At 36.3% G+C, this 22765-nt stretch overlaps 1 protein-coding gene across 3 annotated transcripts in view; it reads left to right on the forward strand.

The window, feature by feature from the left end:
• Positions 1 to 22246, forward strand: part of MMP16 (matrix metallopeptidase 16) — a 194107-nt gene extending 171861 nt beyond the window's left edge. For all 3 annotated transcript variants that reach the window (XM_080381863.1, XM_080381865.1, XM_080381864.1), the window contains 3 exons: positions 3432 to 3582; positions 7955 to 8070; positions 10825 to 22246. In XM_080381863.1, coding sequence (XP_080237989.1) covers positions 3432 to 3582; positions 7955 to 8070; positions 10825 to 11159 — 602 coding nt within the window. In that variant the 3' untranslated portion in view covers positions 11160 to 22246. The remainder of the gene's footprint in view (positions 1 to 3431; positions 3583 to 7954; positions 8071 to 10824) is intronic.
• Positions 22247 to 22765: the final 519 nt, after the last annotated feature.

Below are 22765 nucleotides of genomic sequence, written 5' to 3' on the forward strand. Positions count from 1 at the left end.
AAACAAACAAACAACCCCCCCAACAAACAAAGTGAAAACTGTCAGCCAGATGGAACATTTAGATTTCTTATATACAGTCCTTCCCATTAACAATTGACACAGTTCTAGCAGACTAAACGTGTCTCCAAAGCAGATGTTAAATACAATTCCCTCTAGGTAGCATCAATGGAAGTTTTGGCCATGTATGTTAGAGCTCTCAATGCCCCACTGTCTCCATAAAATACTGTTAAATTTATCTTTTCTCTATTTACCCAGAAATAATTTGGTTCTTATTAAGAAATCATGTGAAGAAGAATTTAGTTTCTAAGTCTGCTGTTCCCACATCTACACTTCCCTTCTACTTCAGTCTATATGAATATGCAACAAATTCCTGGCTTAGTTGTGCTGTCACTTATAATGGTGTGTGCTCAACCCTTATTTATTTTGGTATGACCTGATCTTGTTAATAGGTAAATTTGACTTGTTGGGTATGGCTGATAATGATCTATTCCTAACAACTGGTGTTAACGTTTATTCCTTGTGAGGCACAGAGAAAGGTAATAGCATTACATACATCACAGCATATGCCTCTCAATGCTGTGCAACAGCTGTCATTTTGAATGATCTTCTGAAACAGAAATGAGCTGGCTCAGTATCATTCACTGGATGCCATCTGTTGTTCACACCAGAAGTAAGGTCCAAAATGCATGACTTCTCTTATCGTTGCATTTGAAACTGTCATTACCATCTGAAGCCTTCTGTGTCCAGTCATGTGAGTTGGCAAAACCACATGGGAGGAGGGACAGTGAATGCCTGAAGATCCTCACCCAGTGTAATCAAGCTCTATAAGTGAATTTTGTAAGGAATCTCAGTAAGGGTACTTGCCAGGTTAGCACAGACCCTAATCCCAGGTCAACACAGACCTCAGCTTTCCATGACTTCTTAATAGACCTCTGTGTCTCTTTTATTTTCAGTACTTCAAATGGCTCTGTACATACTCATTGTTTGAACCCTTTCTTCCTTCAACTGGCAGGGGAGAGAAGACGAATCTTTTGACTAAACTGTAGTGTCTGTGCTTGGAAGTGGGTGACAAGCAGCTGTAAAGAAGCTGATAAAAAATTTACTCTGGAAACCCAGCATGGGAGGGACTGAAACTATATCCCCTCTCCTAATTAAAACTGTGATAAAATGAAAATATGCTTTAAATCACTACAGTGCAAACAGGGAGATTAAAAATCCCCTCACTTTAAACAAACATTTAATACCACTGAGGGTCAGCTAAAATATAAAACCAACTGCAAAACAACTCTGCAGATTTTCCCTCTTGGTGACTCTGGCATACACATGATCCTAGATCTTTGGGGTAATATTACATTTCCTTATAAAATATGTATACAGCACAGTACCTTAACCTCCTAAGTCTGTGTAACAGCCTGCTTAGCCTTACAGGTAAGTGCAATGACTAATATGGACAACCACGACTTTATCTCTTACCATCTCTTTCCAAATGTGTTTGAGTAAAATATATTTTTAACCTTTTCCCCATATATTTTAAATGTCATCATAAAAAATAACAATGGACAGACCAAAGTGAAGTATCCAACAGGTCAGTTCGTATATGTATTCACAGAATCATAGAATCATAAAATCATTTAGGTTGGAAAAGACCTTTGAGATCATCAGGTCCAACCGTTAACCCAGGACTGCCAAGACCATCACTAAACCATGTCCCTAAACACCACATTTACAATTTTTTTGAACACCTCCAGGGATGGTGGTTCCATCACCTCCCTGGGCAGCCTTTACAATACTTGACCATAGGTCTTCTCTAGACCCTTCTGTGATGTAACTCAGAAGGGTCTACATGATGTCAAAGAATATCTTTTCCTTCAGTGATATTATTACCAAAAATAGCAATGCTTTTTAGAAATACAGATGAAGGTAGTGCTTTGAAGGAAAAATAAGCACATGGTTCCTACACAATAGAGGCCTCAAAGCAAGCTCTTCAGATAAGTACTAAAATGCAAATTATGCTCCCTTTTCCCTATTTCTAGGGGGCATATGAGGATCTTTATTCCCCTTTTTCAACCAAAGGTTTCTGTGTTTGAAAGTCTCTACTAAAAAGACACAGGTGAGGAGTGTATTTTGGAGAAGAATCTGAAGAAAGTAAAAATCTAAAAAGGAGAAAATAGTTGCAAGAATAAGACAGGAGGCACCATATGTTGAGAAGACCCTAGTAAAGATTCTGGAGGACAACACAATTATTGGGGAAAGTGTTAAACTAAAGGCTTAATATGAGATGATGAACCAGGTGAGATAATTGTGGAAGTGTTCAGTGAGGAAGAAGAGCTTGCCTAGGATGCTAGAGCAAACTGAAGCTGGGAAACTGGAGTTGTGGACTGGTGAGGTAAGCTATCCAGTTACAAGAGCCAGGAAGCATCCTCTCCAAAAGGTATGAGGGGGGTACACACTGGCACAACGGCTGCTTCTGTAGACATGCATTCCTCTATATAGACAATATATTTAGCTAGTAACTGCAACAGTAGGGATTCAACCACTGAACGCTCTGTACAGAAGGCAGTAGGCTATTCTTCATATTTAAGACAGTTTAGGTAACCTGAGGTTTGTGTACACACTGTGCTAACACCAGGTAGAGTCGTACAGCTACCTTGTATTACCAGCACCTATTAAGTCAGTTGGGTGGTTTTGAATGATTCATCACCCACAATCAGAGGTTAAATCTGACTGCCACTGGTACTAAAGGCAATCCCCCCTTAATTTCAGAAACACAAGGTTTTCACCTATGAGACATCAGAACCTCAGTTTGTTGTCTTTAGGCCACACTAAAGAAAATATGCTAAGAAAAGTATCAGAACCTCAGTTTGCTGTCTTTAGGCCACTAAAGAAAATATGCTAAGAAAAGTATTTTAAATTCTCTGGCCATTTCAGAAATAAACCGGTCATCCTTTGCAAGTAATTTAACTTCTTGAGGAGAAGGAGAGACAGAGTAGTAAAAGTATATGGTCTCCATGAGGATAGGATTTTCTATTTTTTATTTATTTATAAGTTTTCTTACCTCATTTTGTCTTAAAATCCACTCTTCTTTCCTCATGAAATGCAAAGCTGTTGTGTGGTATCACTGTAAATGTATTACATTATCAACCACAGAGCCTCTTGGGATGACTTCATTTTCATTGAGTTTGATCCCTATATAGTTGGTACCAAAATATTCTGTGGGCTTATTGAATGAAAGGTGTTTTATAAATGCAAGTTATCTGTAAGGCATATTTAATTTTGCATTATCTGCAGTGATAGAACATTTTTCATTTCATTGTGTTTGGCAGAACCACTATATAGCCCTTTGAGAGTCTTTCTTATTTCTTAGCAGTGTATTAATATTAATACTGAGTGTACTGAAGACTATATATGTATATTTATATGCTTTTATACAGGTAACAAGTTCTGGGTGTTCAAGGACACTACTCTCCAGCCAGGTTATCCTCATGATTTGATAACACTTGGAAGTGGAATTCCTTCCCATGGAATTGATTCGGCAATTTGGTGGGAAGATGTTGGGAAAACCTACTTCTTCAAAGGAGATAGGTAGGTACAGGGATTCTGCAAGGAATCAATTTGGTGGATATTAGTTAAGCATGTTAATATTTTCCTCTATTTCTCAAAATGAGAAGGCAAGCTACTTAAACAGCTCATTTTCTGTCAATGAAACTTGGAAGGCCATGTTGTTTTCACATTTCTTATAACCTAAATTATATTTGTGTGACTATACTGAAATGAGTATATGTATACCCAGTGGAAAGTTTAAGTATTAGAAATCAACAGGCACATCGTAGATGTGGCAAATTTAAATTTAAATATTCAAAGTAATATAGTTATGTACGCTCTTACCTGCTCCTTTTTATCCATTTTTCTAAACTCTAGCACATAAACAGGCAAGGCGTGATCTAAAGCTTTTTAAGGTCAGTGAAAATAACATCTCTGCTACTATTTAAAAATGAGGTAAGAATGGGAAATGACAGCTAAACCAGGAAGTTAGAGAACAATTTGAGCAGTTCCTTAGGAATTATTTTAAAATAAATCTTACAGTTCCCTTCAGAAGCGACACTTATTTTTATGATTAATAAAGAACAGGAAAAGATGGTAAAATCTGAGTATTTTTCAGTCCTGAAAGAGACGTGCATTAGTCACTTAGTGTCTCTGTGTCTTCATTTCCCTGTCTCTAAAAATAAAGGAAATAATATTTGTCGGCTTTATAGAGATGTTAAGAGAACTCATTAATTTTTGAATCCCTACAAGTTATATGAAGGATGGGGTTGACAGATTTTCATAATGTTACCATTTGTTGATTGGTGTTTCGCTGTGCAAATTCTGAGTACTCAGAGAGAAATTATTGTTTATTAATAATTGTAATGTTTGTATTAGTATTGTTAAAAGTATGATGACTGCTTTTGTTACTGTGCAGTATTTAGGATTTTGAGACACTAATAGTACTCATGGATCACTTAAATTAATTTAATGCACATCATAGAATATGTTTAGCACACTACAGTTGCTCATTTTTAAGCAGTACTAGAATATTGTACTACAGATTGCCACAACAAATTTTATTGTAAAAGCTTTTCTTAAAAAAAAAAAATATCCAACACGCTTGATGAGAAAAGCAGATAACTAAGTAAAATGTTTGTGGTGTTTGAAAACTAGGTATCATTTCAAGCAATTAATTTCCACAGTAAAGAAGGTGGCCACCCAAATAAGTTGCTTGCCGTGGCTGAGTAGATTTTTAAAATATTAACGTTCATTTTAGGTAATAATTTTCCACCTCCACACTCCTGGGAAAGTATGCACAGTAGGAATCTTATGTGACCTGTACTCCTTTAGGCTTTATACAGCAATGTCCTTTTATATTTCCATGTACAAGCAGTTACTTATAGTCAAGACTTTCCTAAAACACTAGTGGTAATAACAGAAGACAAAAAGAACTATCAGCGAAAACATCTGGTGATGGAGAAGTTGCTACTTAGAGCTAACAAGCACAATAAAACTCAGCAGGTTATAAATGCCAGAGTGTTAGAAGAAGATAGAACAACATGAGCCTTGCAGAGATAATTGAGCTATTACAGGGGATTGACCACCAGTGGGAATAAACCCATATACCACTAAGCTTCTCAATGTGTATTATTTATATCACAGTTTTTTCTTAATGTAAAGTTAGAGTTGAATTCTCCTGCTGGTTTTAGTATAAGTCTACTGTAGGGGTGGATCTTTTCCTGAAGAAGGTATCACATGAGAATGTACCTTCCTGGTGGCAGGAGGTAAGAATGAAAGGGAACCAAAAAGTTACCAAAAATAACAATGTTCCTCCTTATGTAAGTCAAGGACCTCTATACTTTTTTATTTTGCCATTAATCTTAGTTAAGGAGCTCCAGGGCAGAATCTAGACAGAGTTAAATGTCCCAGAACATGGGTATACATAAAAATGTTAGAGCAATAGAATACAAAGCATCAAATATTGGCTATAAAATGGAAAGGGGGGGAGGGATGAAACCAAGCCAAACAAAAAACCCAAACCAAGAAAAACACCAGTAAGATTTAAAAGTCCAATTTGTAAATTCTAATACTCATATGTCTAAAGCAGCTCATGTATTGATTGTTATTATTAATATTTGAAATGATCCATTTAAAGACTAATGATAATTCTTCCTAATAATCGTATGAAAGCTAAAGAGGGGAGAAAAGATGACTACAGAAAACATTTTGCCCTTACTCATTCCTCTCCTACGAGAGCTGAGTAGTGTAGAACAAGATGATAATATTGCTGCATTTCTTGACACATGGTTTTGTCACATGACCCATCTGGTGTGACTGGGTTTTGTCGTTCAAAATTTAAATGAATATTTTTTTTCTTCATAAAGCTTAGTCATCCAATAGTTCAGAATATCATTAATAGGATTAGATACAGGAAAGAACATGTATAAGCAAATATTTTCCAAATTCCCTTTCTCTAAAGCCACAAAGTGCACTTTCATTGATTTTCCCTCTGTTACTTTATTATCCTTTGAGATACAGTAGCACAATATATATAGTTTTTAAAGCTCAAATCACTCAAATCATTGCGGAGTCTTTGTGAGCATTTGGCATGCTAAAGAGAATCAGGAGTAGGCTTTTCCTTACCCTGTAGACACACTCATTATTCCAGCACAGATTGCCAAGATAGTACCGTGATCAGTCCTTCCCTCATAGGATTTGTCATCCATTCTTAAAAAACAGTAGGTTTGGTACTTTTGAGTGTGCACTGGCTGTGTCCTTAAAGATATATTTTTAATGACAATGTATGTTTTAAAAAGTCCTATAGAACTGTCTATTTCCATCATGCAGTCCAGTGGAAAAATACAGATGTGTAAAATGAGGAGCTCGAAAAGGTTAAAAGTTGGAAGATAAAAAAGTAAAATGAGTGGAAGTATGCAGGTAGGAAATAGGGTTCTGAGAAAAAGGGACAGAGTAAAAGGTAAGGTAGTTGATAAAAAATGCAAACGAAGAAGAATCACAGAGTCAAAAGATGAAGAAGAACTGGTTGCAATCGTATTGATGTCAGAGCTTTGTTTACTACTTCTACATGTTGTTTCTTTCTACATGTAAACTCTGAAAGATGTTAAATTTCAAAATAAAGGACATTGTTGGCTGGTTACTGATGCATATGTGACTAGATTAAGAAATCAAGCTATAAAGATAATTTATGCATAAGAAAGAAAAAATACAAATGTTCTTTAATGTAACTTGCTAACTCTTAACCCACTTGAAATCTGCCACCTTTTAATTTCATTGGAAGTTTAAAGCCGAAGAAATGCCACACAGGGAGAAATACAGAGGATTTTAGACCATTTAACTTTTTTAAAAAGATGTGGATTGATTAGAGTGTCTAAGTACCTTTGCGGGGACAAAATATCATCCACTAAATGGACTCTTTAATGTATTGGGAATGATCACAACAAGGGTTTCTAAAAGCTGAAGTCAAATGAATTCAGATTAGAAAGAGGGTCAGGTTTGCTGCAGTGACCAGATTATCAATTGAAGGGATATATTCTCAGGCTCTTGATGTCCTGAAATGGCAAGTGACTGCCTTTTGATGTGATTTTTCACATGGATAAAACTGATTAAAAAAACCAACAACCCAAAACATTCTCCAAGACTACTATGCTCTAAACTGCTATGCTCTAAATGAGTGGAACGAATCAAAATATGAAACAACCCACCCAACTGGCGTATCCAGATACACAGAGATACTAGACATACAGTATGTTAATTCTCAGAACCAGCTTATAATAAGATATGCATAGCAATTTAGCCAGCTGCGTAACAACAAAGAAATTATCTGTACATGTAAATAAAATCACAAGTGCAAATACTTCTTACATGTTCAGGTTGCCTAGAATGTGCATGCGTAAGGTTTTTAAATTGAAGGAGGGCTGGCTGGCAAAAAGGCACAAAAGCAGGTTGAATTTTATATTACACTGTATCTACTTAATTATGACATTAAAAGCTACTGTACTGGATACAAATAAGGAGTTAAATTAAAATTTCTGGGAGTATTTTAATCTGAAACTATGGTTGTTTTCATTATTAAAATGTTATCTAAAACATGAATGTATCTTTGCATATGTTGTATCTCTGTTACTGTGCAGACACACCAGGCATCAGAATTGCTGCAATTAAAAGTGAGATGCATCCTGATTTGGTTGTCAAAGTGCAGAAATCTTTTCTTTCTGCTTACATGAAACTGTTGTCCAGTCAGCAAATAGATTTCCTTGTAATCAGGTAGTATGTTTAAAGACAAGAAGTCAAGCATTCCCATTTGTGGCTAGTGAATGTATCAAATATTAGAAGGAAAAAATACCTAGTTACTCATCTGCTACCTTATAAATGATTTTTTTTTCCCTCCCCTTTAAAAAAAAAAAATCAGGTACTGGAGGTACAGTGAAGAAATGAGATCCATGGACCCTGGTTATCCCAAACCAATCACAATTTGGAAAGGTATCCCAGAATCTCCTCAGGGAGCCTTTGTCCACAAAGAAAATGGTATGCAAACACATTCCTCTTTTAATGATTTACTAACAAACTTTATGTAAGGTAGGGTAGTAGAGAGGTGATTAACTATTCAGGCTAAGTAGAGAAGGAATTCTTGATTTACGAACAGAATATTTCCTCCTGTAGAACTTGCTTTCATGAAAATGGCTGTTTGTTTGCATGGACCATTTAACACAGTGGAGAAAATCTTTCAAATCTGGTATCATAAACTTTAATTTCCACTCTTTTTTCCCCCTGTGTCTTAATTCACTTAATTATGTTTGTTCTCTGCTGAATTATAGTACCTTTTAAAACAAGCTTCCTAAACACACAATATCTCCATTTGAATTGTCAAGGTGTTGGCTGTTTAAACAGCTTAGAGGGTATTTTCATTCCGAACAACTAAAAAAGGGAAGAAAAATCTTTATCTAAGCAGAAATATCCTTAGGAATCTATGTAAATCAAAGATGTCATAAGCCCATGATGCAGAAATGCTGATCACAAGGATGTTAGCATGAAGTGCTATTACCTGTATCAAGATGCATCGTCATGTGCAGGAACCTAGGATCTCAGCTGGCCACACCTCCAAAGGAGTGAGAGCAGCCAAAATCTCCTCCGTCTTACGAAAATTCAATGCTACCCAGGGGCTGCTGGCAGGCTGTCAACAGAGCCCTCCATTGCACATAGATTAGATCCTTTTGATGGGAATAAAAATATGCATTTGTCATCACTGATTATTGGAGAACTCTTGTATGGCATTTATGATTTATTTATTAGTAGGTTCTAAGTTTAGTCTGCCTCATAGACAGCACATGTATATATTGCCTTATTATTTTAATTTCCTTTTAATAAGCAGATAAAAAGATTTTTTTCCTTGTATGAATAATTTCAGTCTCCTATTTCAACCTCTAACTTGATCAAGTAATTTACCATGAAAATGTTTGGAGTCCTTTCCAGAAAGGTTTAATTGCTTCCCTGCCTTGTCTCTCCTTTATCCAGAAGCAGAAAACATCTCTGGATTCTGGCCTTTTGGCCTGGATGTTTTTTTGTGCTTTCTTTTATTTGTTTTGTTTTGGTTTTAACTGGAAAGTAGGTCAGTCAAGATGATATTCTGCATACATCACATTCAGTAACTAACTGTAAATACACATATATGTGGAAATGGGTGCAAACATTATGCATGCATTGAAAAACATAATGGGTATAATCTCTGCTTTCTTCCCTCCATTACTTTTAAGGCATATTTTTAAAGACTTACATCCAAAAGGAATGTAATACATAGACAGACACATATATGTATGTATATATGTATGTATGGGGTTTTTGCTTACCTTGATTGCAGGGGGATTGCATTCCTCATAATAAGTTTTCTGTACTGAGCTCTGGAACATGTGTGTCTCATTACAAATGAAAATTGTCTTGCTGTAACACTCAGACCAGTGGGTCTGAAAGTACTACAGAGGCAGAGGACTCATTTCTGAGGCAGGACAGACTTGATTACATCAAAGCCACTTCTTTACCCCAGTGGCTGTGGTAGTCTGCCTGGTTCTTTGAATGAGGACGGTGGTAAAAAATTACATGAGATTGTGAGGAGGAGAAGAGAAAGAAGGCATTCTTGTGCTTCTCAGAAAGCCTAAAATGGCCCCAGGGCAGAAAGAGGGACTGAAAATGATACCATAAAGTTCCCAAGAAGACCATTAAGACCTTTTCCCTGAAATCAAGTAAATAGATGTCTTAAGAAACAGTTCACAACTCCATTGTTTGTATGAAGAGAGAAAGAAACAAAAGCAGATGCAATTAAGAAGTACCACAGCTTAGTTGGAAACAAATTGATTACATTTTGCCTGAAACTTTTCCTTTCTTTGAGCAGAAGCAGAGTTGATATGGAAGTTTCACTATATAGCTTCATAAGGGAACATTTGATAGCGTATCTTTCAGTGAATCCATTTCATTTTAAAGAGTACTTTTTTCTTTCCCTTGTCTTTCTATTGCGTAAACCATGTAAATGAACACCTGCAATAAGTCTGATCATAAAGGAGTTTCCTTTACTGTCCACAAAAATTTTCGGTATTCTTGCAGTAAGTGGCTTGGGAAAGACTAGAAAAAACAATTTTTTACTCTAGATTTTTGTGAAGGAGTCGATTATTTTTTTTTCTCCGTTTAGGCATGTTTAGTAATAACATTGGATTGCACCTCCATGATCAAATACTAGCTTTTTGCAGAAAACTTAAATCTGTTTACACCTGTTTTCTCTGGGCAAAGCTGCTGTTATTTCATCCAGTATCTTTCTTCTGAAGTACAGCAGTAGGGTATGTGAATTAAAGAAGGTAAATTCTCATTTCTGACTAGCATAGTGTTGCAATTTGTTTCAGTAGACTTCCCACCTTGACGAGGTTGTGATGCTTTAAAGTCCTGGCCCTGAGGATTCCAACTCTGGTTGGGTTTTCAGTGAATGAGCAAATCATCTGGACCCTGATCATATTGATCATATTCTCTGGAATTCCTTTATTTTTATTTTTATTTTTTTAGTAATGGAAGAAAATAAAATCCTAGTTTACTGAATTAAAAAAATACCCAACTGTAAAGATAAAAAAGTTGTAAAGGAGATTGGAAAGACCTATAACGGAAGTATATTTCTTACATCTTTTTAATATTTTAATAACAACAAAAAAAAAAACCCACAACCCTTATTAACAGTAGTTTTGGTCTGTTGATGACATGTTTTGATCTGAAATGACTATGAATAATTGCGATTTTCTTCCTCAGGCTTCACATATTTCTACAAAGGAAAAGAATACTGGAAATTCAATAATCAGATGCTCAGGGTGGAACCTGGCTATCCCAGATCCATCCTCAAGGATTTTATGGGTTGTGATGGACCAACAGATCGAGATAAAGACCGACACAGCCCTCAAGATGATGTTGACATTGTCATCAAACTGGACAACACAGCCAGCACTGTGAAAGCTATAGCCATCGTCATTCCCTGCATTCTGGCCTTGTGCCTCCTTGTCTTGGTTTACACTGTGTTCCAGTTCAAAAGGAAAGGAACACCCCGCCACATACTGTACTGCAAACGCTCTATGCAAGAGTGGGTGTGATGTAGGGTTTTGGTTTTTCTCTTTCCTTCCCAGGAGTTTATGGTAACTTGAGATTCAACACAAGAGCTGTTATGCAGTTTCCTAGCTAGGAGCAGGCATCTGTCAGTCTGAAACAAAGCTGATCTTTAAAACCCAGAGGGTTGCCTGTCCTGCACGTGAGGGGCGATTCGCTCAGCTGGGAAGCTTCCATGCTACACAGTATCTGCTGTTTCTTCAGTCCTTTGTCTTTCTTTGTCATTTGATTCTAGGCCTTTCCTCTGCACGCTCAATGCCCTATAAACTGTCAGGATTAACTAATGAAGAGGAAAAAAGAAATCTCCAATGTTTCTACATTTTTCACTGAAGGCCTGTTCCCCTTTGAAAAAATTTTTGGTGAAAGTAAATTTTTTTAGAAAAACACAACAACCCATAATGGAACTTTCAGGAAAGTGAGAAGACCCAAAACAGCTTTGTCTCCAAAGAGGATTGCTTTCTGTCTGCTACGGATAAAGTCCTATACTCCTACTTCCAGTTTTGTCAGGTGGGAGACTCAGATGACATGCAGGACTTCAGACTGTTCGGACAGCCATTTTCCAACAAACAAGGGGCCAAAATATCTGCAATATAGTAACAGCCTTAATAATACATTCATTTTGTGTTTTTTACAGCTGCTCTGGGCTATGTCCTCAATGTTTTAAACTCATTTATATTCATTACTATATTCAAGAAAAACCTTTTTATTGGTGTGTTTGATTTTTGGTTGGTTTTCCTGCATAATCTTTCCCAAGCTGTACCAGGCCAACTGCCCCAGGCCTTTCATAGGTCTGTCAGGAGCACTCATTCCAAAGCACGATAAAAAGCAGTGTGTCTCTGAAGTGGATTTCAATGAACTAAAGCAACAGTCATGCTACAGAGAAAATTGATGCTGGTATTACATCGGTGGTGTAACCCTTTGAGAACTATTGCATCCGTTTTCAGAGTCTGGTGGATGTTAATCTTGGTTGTCATTAAATTATAGGATTGTGTTTGGGTAATACAGATTTTAAAACAAAAACAATTTTTCAAAACAGATTTCCTGTGACTGCAAGTAAGTGTTTTTAATTATTTGCATTATTGATAGAAAAGCATTTGTAACATAAATAGTTACCAGCTACTTTTTGGTCAAAGGAACCAAACCTGTTTTAATAACTTCTACCACTTACCGAGATTTTTTCTGAACTGGCAGCAGTTTTATAGCTTAGCCTCTTATCTTAAGCATCTTGAATTTTTCTTTTAAACTATGTTGTATGATAATTCAATTTGCCTTTGCAGAGGCAGAGTTTCAAAGGAAAGCAAAAATGGTGACTCTGATATTGCATGAGAATCCTCTGGTGTGTTACCCCATTGCATGTTCACCATAGTTCTCAAAGGGTTAGACAAATTTCTGGCCTTCAGCCAAACATGGTATCACTGACAGAGCCAAGGGACCACCAAAGCATCTTGTCATTCAGTGTAATTTTTGCTAACAGCAGTATTGTCATTTTCATGTGACCTGCAGAGCAGGTTTGTATCAATATTTTTTTCCTAGAGAAAAGTCAGCAACTGACAGACCTCTTTATTGATTTTAGGAGCTGCTTCTTGCAGTGGTAGGCTTTACAGTCACTGGGCTGTGAACTTATTAAAGATGGTCAGAATGATGCACCCCAAAAGTCAGATGCCTGGTTTTTTATGAAAGCCAGGATTTGAGGGGAGTAGCTTTTGCAACAATGAACAGCTTGCCTTGAACTTGATTATTGACCTGTTGACTGTCATTACAAAGTTAAACATTGTCTTCTGTGAACAGCTTCACTGTCTGAATTTCCTTAAAGTGTACTGTCCTATGTCTTTGGTCTTTGACCTTTAACTTGCAAACTGGCACAAACTGAAGGGAATCTGGTGTTGCAAATGAACTAAGATGAGTTTTATTTCTTAAGAGGCCTAATATACATTATCCAAAATTCAAGGAAAAAAAAAAAAAGTTGATGTGTTTTAGTAGAAAAGAACTGACATAAACCAAAATATTTATGATAGATCTGTAGAAGGGTATTTTGCTATGTATACATGCACACTCTAAAAATGAACTACAGTAGAAGTTAATTTTTATTTAAATTGAATACAATTTTCAGTATAAAACTATAATTTCTACAAATAGTTAGTTATTAATAAAAAGGCTATAGGAAAGTATTAAAATACTTGAAATGGCCAGTATGGGCTTTTACATAAAATGAGACTTTTATACTACATCCAACCAATTTCTTACTGGTTTCTTAATCCACATAACAGGATCACTTTTTAGAGAGTGTAGGTATATATACATGTATATTATGGTTATTATTATTTTGGTAATGGATAGCTTGATTGCCTTGAATTTATATTTATATTGAGCATAGCATGAAAAATAGTGTGGCTTTTTTTTTAATTACATGACTTTATATTGATTTGAGGACTCATTTTATGTTCGTGTGTGGCATGCTATAAAGCATTGCAAACTTGTTTCTTAGGGCATAAACAGATATACATATGTATGGCTAACAAAAATGAAGATTAGAAAAAGATACAGTTTTACAACAAATATGCAATGCAGGTGGCATTTTGGAGATGTTTTGTAGAGGTACTGCATACTGTAGGTTAGAAGTGCACCAGTATCAGCCCATAGCTTTATTTAGTAAATCCAATTCAGTTGTTGCTGAAAATATAGATTAATTGACAGTTAAGTAACATAGGACATTTTATGCACATCAGCTTATTTGGTGAATTCAGAATTCTATGCCTGTTTGTCATATATATTTAAAAGCCTGTATGTGTTTGTATACTTATAAATGCACACAAACACACACATACACATACGTGCATATTTTAATCCATGGAGAGATTTTTATTGTCAACAAACTGCTATAGCTTATGTTCTGCTGCAGACAGAACAAAATTATTCATGTTGCTGTTCCAATTTTGTCCCTTGGGTAGCTGGTGGAAAATACTAACAGCACTACTTATTCTGCGTTTGGTTTTCCTTTGCAATAGGAGAACTTACTTTATATTATCTTCAAGTTGGAACAGCATCTCATCGGGTTTTTTATTCACTTGAAAATCTCACTTCAATTTTGAAATATCTTTCATGGCAGCTTTAACCTTTTGTGAAACTGTTTCCCTGACAGTAATGAAGTGCTGAGCATGTTGACTGTTGTTCTTTGATAAGGTAACAAAAGTGTTTGTATTTGGAGAATTTATTTTTAATTATGCAGGAAGGTAAGTGTGATAAGTCTAGTGCTTCTCATATGGTACATCATAGATACATGAATACATGATAAGTTGATTGTTTAATCTATTTTCTTTTACTTAAAAGTGCATATATGTTATATACAGAGAGAGAGAGAAAATATTATATTGGCATGTTTGTGTCATGCAGAGCAAGATTGTGTCAGCATTTCTATTACATACGCCTCTTTTCAGTAGGTTATAACACAGTCATAAAGGTTTGCTTTAGGTAAAAGATGTAGAAGCAATTTTGTTCACAGTAATTCCCAAATACATACTGGCTAGTTTCAAATTACAGAAGTTCAGAGTAAATTAGTGATGTTGCCTGATCTAGTTGTGAACTCAAATGAGTAAAAGTTTTAAGACGATGTTATTTTTTGAACAGTTGTTTTTCTACCAGGGCCTATAATTATGAGAATTAGGAAAAAACGAATTGAAAATATTTTTAGTTCTGCACTCTTGATTCCTGCTCATGTGCCGTAACTCTTTTTCATACAGTTTTTAATAAACATTTCCATATTGCTATTGTTATGATCTGTACTGTAGAACAATACAAAAATGAATATGTATTGTGTTAATCAGTTACAGTCTATCAAGCTGACTATACAGGGTTATGTATCTTCAGAATACTGTGGTCTGTATGATGCAGGAGGCCAAAGCAGATGATGGCAGTATTTCCTCTGGCCTTTTAATGTATAAACCTATGAAAAGGTTGTTGACTGTAGACAAAAAATAATTTTAATCAAAAAATACATTTAAAAAACTATGTAACTGTATATTTACTGGATAGGCTGGGATGGAGAGGCTCAAATGGCTCCAAAGGAGCCCTTTCAAGTCTCCTGAATAAATGTAATACATATTTTATATATTCCTATACACTTGTTCTTTTTCTTCTTTCAAAGTGGGGCAAAGGGAGGGGATAATTAAAGGAAAAGTGGGGGTTTTTTTAGGCTAATTTTGTGAATGAAAATAACAGAAGCTAATAGATTCAAGTCTAAGGGGCAGACTTACACTTTTGCTTAGAAGTGTACTTCACCTCCCCAGCTGTTTGGTCAAGACTCCTGTGCCATTAGCACTGTGGGTTAAGAACAGAGTGTAAGGCTTAATTTTTGAATTTTCAACTTTTTGGGGGGCTCTTACTTCACAATCTTAATGTCAGTTAAATGTAGCTTTTGGTACCAAATTATATAGAATCAAATTCTAGCTTGTTGGTTAGAAAAAAGTGTGTAGAATAGAAAGTAGGTCTGCCTATAAGCAATGGAAGCATTACATTCCTATTCTAGGGGTTTTTTTTGCATCTGAATCATCGTCAGGGCAAATAAAAAATACACATAGAAAATTGAACAATGAACGTTCCAGGCACTGCATTTTGAAGAAAGTAGAAATGCAAGCTATCACACCATTAGCAGCCTAAATTTGAGATAGCATAAGATGACTGGGTTGAGGAGCAAGGATATGACTGTAGGGTTTTGCTCTGTCTTGGCTCCCATATCTTCTCAGAACATGGCCTGAGTTTTTGTCACCAGCTGCTGAGGTGGAGGAAGCCATGCACCGTGGCAGTAGGAGATGTGAAGCAGCCATTGCAGAGCAATAGCTCCCTGTTGTCTTTTGTTGTTAAGACTGTCTTTGGACAGCCCTGTTTCCAGAAGTGTAAATAGATGACTGCAGCCCTATGAGCCATAAGGAAGATCATTATTATCAGTGGAGAGAACAAATGTCACTGGCCACTTAGCTGTTCAGCTATGCTGAACAAGTCAAATAACATCGTGTGGGAGCTGAGGAACAGATAACCCATTATTGAATATAATGGTATAGCCGTGACTGATACAACAGCACTGTAACGTTAGATGCACTTCCTTAGCTCACACCACAGAGACTGCAGACAAACAGAGTGGTTCACAGAAGACCATTTAAACATATGTCAGTTACAAAATCAGGTGTAAATGAACCATATACTCATGAAATTAAGCTCTGATTTATGCATGTAACTCAATTGTCTGCCACTGGTGTCACGAACAAATGTTATGTGTGAATCAGCTCTGTCTAACCCATTCTTGTGACTTGCCATCTGAGAAGTCAGAGGCTGATAAAGACATTGCCATCAGTGCCATCGATGCTGAAAATTTCTGGTAAGCATCAAAAGCATACCATCACTTGTTGCAGACTGACTCCATTTGATGCTTGACCTAATGTTAAGCAGCAAAGATTCTGTATGATGTGGCACTATTTGATCTATCTATGTAACTAAGAAAGCTCAGTAATAATCAGGAGATCATATTCTGAAGGATCATCAGTATATGACAACAGCAAGCTTCTGTGCCTAAAATCAAAATGTATTTCAAAGAAGCTCTTGGACAGCATTAAAAACATACATCATAAACAGGTCTTATTTCCCAATATACTTAAGTTTTAGCATACAATATACAAGATATAGTCAGTTTATTAACATTTGTGGTTGCAATTGACTGTTATGCCTTTTAGATATGACATTCTGTGAGAGGTGTTCATAAAGTATGTTTGCCCTGTGGAGATAGCCTTATGTACTGCTCTGGTCTGCCCACAGTATAGATGAAACAAATTTTAGAGACAGGGGAGACATAAATGAAGTAATGCCGATGTAAACTAGCATGCTAAAGACAATTTTCTACTTGTGGATATGCATGCAACATAGTGCTACTTGCTGTCACAGTAAAACTACATAAACAATAATCATTACACATACCAGCCATTTACAATGGCATGGAGCTTTCCAGTCGCACAGCTTCGTTTCTTCAGCTCCTTTAGAATTATGTTGTCCACAGATGATAATTATAATAGCCACTACATAAACCAAATCTTTCTGTTTAGTTAATAGTAATTTCTACCCTATGAAATTGCATCACATCCTTTTTATAACTATGACTTTAATCTCCTTGGCAAGCTATTGGCATATCTGCATTTGTAGCCTTTCATGTCTATTACAGTTTTTCGCTGTTGCAGTAAAATATATACCGAACGTTCTCTCCATCTTGCCATCTGGCACTAACACATGGAATAATCATTTTCATTCTGTGCCATGCATGTGTCCTGGATCATCCATTTGCCCATCCGTTATTCTGGGAATGGGCTTTCTGGGAAGTGGGATTAGTAACAGAAGGCTGGGATAAAATAACTTCCTAAAGTACCTGGTTAGTCCTTAACAATATGACAATAGAGTTTGAAGAGTTTTTAGTGAAGTATTATATTACTTACCCACTGGCAACAGAAAAGTGTAACTCTGCCAATCAGTACATGCCCAGATGGGTTCACCACTTGCAAAGAGTAGTGTGTTAAGTCAGAAAAGAATGTTTCTAATCCATATTTCTGTCCTGATGTGTTGGCATACTTTAACACCCAGACTGCAAACACATTCATAGCTTATGTGGCTGTACATGAAATCGTCTGCCCTGTAGAAGGTGAGAGTGCTTAGGGTCAGCAGGCAACCAGTGCTAGTGTGTTTATAAGGTATGAATACCTTTTGGTTCCCTTTTACATTTAAAGGCGCAAAGAAAAGAAAGTAGGTGTCTCCATAACAAAAAAATGATGGTTTATAGTATTTTTTGTCAGTGTTCACAATTATCTGATATTATATATAGCTCAAACATTACTATTGAAAAACTGATATATTCCAGCTGAAATGCATACCCCATATTTAGGCATACAATGAATCTGAATAGAGATGCACAGGTTGTGTATGCTATGCTTGGCTATTGCCACAAAATTGTCAGAGCTCACATACTGATTATCTTCACATCTTATGGGAGCACCATGTTGGAGTCAGCTCCGAGCAGTTTGTCTGCTTGGATATAAGTAGAGTTATGTAACTTAGGAAATGGTACATGTGATTGCATGTATTCAGAAGACATCAGCAACCTACAGTGCTGTTTTAAATGATCGTGAGAACTCCAGTTCATACCTGCAAGGCATAGCTGAAGCTTGTATTTACATGGTTGTGTTTTCATAAAGCGTTATGAACTCTGGCCATGCCTCACGAGGTATAGGAAAACTATTAAAAATATCTTTCACGATAGCTGTTGTCAGTACTCACACAGCTTACAGAAATACCTGAGATTGTTATGCTCAAGAAAATTTAATCTCGAGTAGGAATCCAGAATTGAAGGAAAGTGTGATGATGCAAATAATCTAGTCCCAGCTCTTACTCTATGTAATGTATTTGGTAAAACACTGTCAACTAAGTATATGTCTAACATGCACCTTTACTGTGTTTCCAAAACCATGCGATCTCTTGTCAATCCATGCACAGTATTGTCTTACTGTGTCTGACTAAAAAACATTTTAAAGTATAGGTCAAGGATTGTGATACTCCCTTCTTGTTTTCTAAGGTACAGAGGTCATCATCTGCTATCAATATGCATTCCTTTGAAGGTGGTAGTCTTTGGATCACAGTGATGACGAATACAGATTTAAAGGAACACCCTATTGTTTTTTTCTTTTCTCAGAGAAAACTTAAATTAGTCATGAACTTTCTTTCCACAACTTCTAGGATCCACAGGAAAACAAACTACCTTGTTTCGTCAAAGACTGCAGACAGACACAGAAAAAACCAGCATAAGTACATTTCCATTTTTCAATTCAAGAAGAATATAAGAAAAGGAATAAAATTGTTTTGGCTTATAATTGCAAGTACAAAACCAGTTTGTCAGAAAGGGAAAGAGCCAAGGACCACCAACACCACTATAAATTGCCTTTATCTGCTATGTAATCAACAATAATATAAAAACAAAGGAGATGTTATCTGGAAGTCAGTGAAAACTTTGAAAGTATTATTGGTCTCAAACAACAAGAATACCTGTTAGGCTGTAGAAAGTCCAGTGAATTTTGTATTTGGTGTCATAATCCACCAGAGAGCAGTCAGTCAAAGGGCTTCTCAGTATATTTAGTCTAAACCTGACTAGAAATATATATAGTGAGCACGTTATCTACTGCAATCAAAAATCTATTGAGATTTAATCAAACTAACACCAGCCTGAATCTATGTGCAAAAACTTGTCACAGTGAAATGTTCTTACGTTTCTCTTCAGAAATTAGATTTAAAAAGTTGTCTACCATTTTAAGAACTCCACTGGATGAAATACTGAAGGGCAAAGAAACCTTTACCTCATACATCTTGATCTCCATCATATCTCAGTCCTGAAGTGATGTAACGGAAGTACTTTTATGACCCTTAGATAGATCACATACTGCTATTTGTTTATGTAAACTGAAAAGTAAAATCAAACCTCCGCCCCCTTCTTTCACTGTGCCCTGACATGTTTCCTGACTAATTCAGGCACTATTTAATTTTATGCGCTCTTGGTACACATGTGAGAAATGATCTATTCACAGTACAGAGAAAGCAAGAAAATTTTGTTGTCTGTCTCATTGAATCACACACAACTTTTTACAGTCTCTCACTAGGAAATAAAGCTTTTTTGTGCCTATGGTGAAGAGGTAGTACCTTCTCAAAAAGTCATGTGGACATCTGAGGACCTCGATGTAGATCTTTCACTAAGTCTTGTTCATTGTCCAGTCCCCCAGCACTGAGATCCAAGTTACTCACTTCAGATTATTGAAGTCTCTGCATTGACACTTCCATCTTTTGAGTCTTTTATAAAAAAAGACATGGTACAGCCAGCACTGACCATCATGGACTTCTTGTTTGCATCTTGGGGCTACTTGCCTGGTCACATATACAAAGGTGTAGCAGAAGAGACCTATAATTTTTCATTCCAGCCACTGCATACCATTTGCATGTGTCGTTTATGCCATCTGTGAGAAGTGATGAGTCTAGAAAGCTGCATTTCAGAAAAGGTTTTATTATTTTCAGTGGTTCCAGTTCTCATCTTTAACTTTTTCCATTTTTCCTTTGCATTTGGATGCCTATAATATGTATCATGTATATTCACACAAACATTATATTGGCTAGACTCCTTCCTCTACCACAAGTCAGTTCATACATACACATCAACTACCATTACATTATGCTGTAGCATAGTATGCTAGCACTGTTGCATGGCAGAATGCTTTGCTGTTATGCATTGTTTTCTGATTGAGCCTAATTTTTAGGTATCATAAATAACATATTTATGAAGAGCTCTGTCTGACATCTGCTACTGTAGTCTGGGAATCGGAGTGATTACACGGTTCAGTTACAGCTTGCAGAAAAAGGTGCAGGTGCTTGACTTCTGTAGGTTTATTGTATGTGATACGTGTTCTTATATCAGAAGCTCTTTGAGGGAGGTGATGCCTGCTCCTTGCCAGTCCTGTTGCTAGTATTGTTAGCAGTTAAAGCATGTACAGCTGGTTTTGTCGGTGTGTAGTCAATCAAAGTTTGATATGGATATGTACAAGAAGGGTACATTGTTTGCCATGCTTCACACACATTCTTGGTTTTCTTACTCGCACCAAGTGCTCTTGTATCTACCAGAACCTGCTTTCTTCCTTAGTTCTGCTCGTTGGGTGTTATTTTAGCAGCAGATTTTCCATCTTGTTGCCATTCCTTCCCCTCGCCCCACCCCCCCCACCCCCCCCCCCCCCACCCCCACCCCGGCCCCAAATCCCTGTAATTCCAGCAGAAATTGTTCTGGTTCCAATACATTAACTAGAAGCTACTACAGTTCTGACTCTTCTCACACTTGCTTCTTTATCCTCCACCTCTGAGAAAGAGGAAATCAGCCTTTCATGCAGAGACATGGATTTTGGAACAGTTGTTAGGATAGCTCTGGAAGTGGTTTTATGCATAACATTATCATAAAATTCACACATTGTTAAACATCAACTCTTTTCAGGCACTACTTCTTAAACCACCCAACAATGGTTCATTTAATTTACAAAGCCTGACAAATAAGTCAGAATATGGATGGGATGATTTGTCTGTGACACAAATTTCTCATTTTTATTCCCTTTTCTCTACATAGCTCCATGTGCATTTCATGCCCATGTTTGGCTCATTAGGATGTGTGTTAGTAACAGAATAACTGGAGCATTTATTTTCTTTCTGCAACTAAATTTCATTTTATTATTGTTATTTTATTTTACTTTATTTCTTATTTTATTGGCTCACACAACATTCTATACAGTAACCTTTTTATAACTGACATATGTTATTCCTTCAGGTAGCTTCTACTGACAAACACAAAGCTTGTTTGTGTGCAAATGCAAGGCTGACTAAATGGTGCTAAAGTGTATTATGACTGTCAGATATAATCAGGCAAAAATTTGTGGTGCTTAGACTGATTTTTTCATTGATTTTATTGATCAATGCATTGAACAGTGTTTTGTCATACACAATTTGTCTTTTATTAGTAAACCAAGACCTCATAGTGCATTGTTAAACAAAATGGGTTAATTAATCTATGTAACAGCTCACCAAGCTATTATCTCTTTAACTCCTTATAATGTTGTGTGGTCAAGGGGTCATGATAATAATCTCATTGCTGTAGACCATTAACATGACTGAACATTTTCAACAAAGTACTTATGTTTACAATGCTATAACCCTTTGACTGCTGCGGCAACCTTTAACCACAGAAAGTCACGTGCTAGAATCATCATTATGGTTCTTGCCATGGCAATCAAAGAGTTAAGGGCTGTGCAGTGATTTGTTTATATTTATTAATTTATATTTATTTTTTGTTTTCATTTGAGAAGGGGGGAATTGGGGTGGGGCAGTTCTTGTCTGCTGTAAGTGTCTTAACCAAGGGAAGGGTTAAAATGGCTTTTTATACTATTGCATCTTATGTACTTACCATTGTTTCATTGTGTTGTAATTAAAAAAATCTGTCAATAAATAAGAGAACAGAACAAAGTTTCATAAATGCATTGTGGTTTAATTGATATATATTACTATAAGATTTATAGCTGCTGTTTCTTTAGGTACTGTATAACATTACAGACAACTTTTGCCTCAGAAGAACGCCTAACCATGTATAGAGATATGGCTATATCTGGGTATGAGCAGGGTGAAAGAAACATTAGTTAATTTTCCTAATCAAAGTAGAGCGGGAAAAACTGATTTTTATAGAAAAGAGGCAGTGTGTGTGATAGTGTGGACCTGTTTCTGTAATGTCTGAAGGGCCACTCATTAGAGATTGCTGTCCAACTACTACAGAAATGAACAGGTGGCTGAATTTCCTCCTTTGTTCTGTGTAAAAAAAAACATGAAAAGCATAATGTAAGAAAAAGGTAAGTCTAATGATTCAGATTAAAAAATACATGAAGAATAAAACCAAAAAAATATATAATTTTCTTGAAATTAAATCACAATGGAAGACCACAAGACTAAGATGCAAAGGACAGTTTTGTGAAACTTTGGCCATCCAACTCAGCTTTGAAAA

This window comes from Falco punctatus, assembly GCF_963210335.1.
Source record: "Falco punctatus genome assembly, chromosome: 3".
Taxonomy (NCBI): Eukaryota; Metazoa; Chordata; class Aves; order Falconiformes; family Falconidae; genus Falco; species Falco punctatus.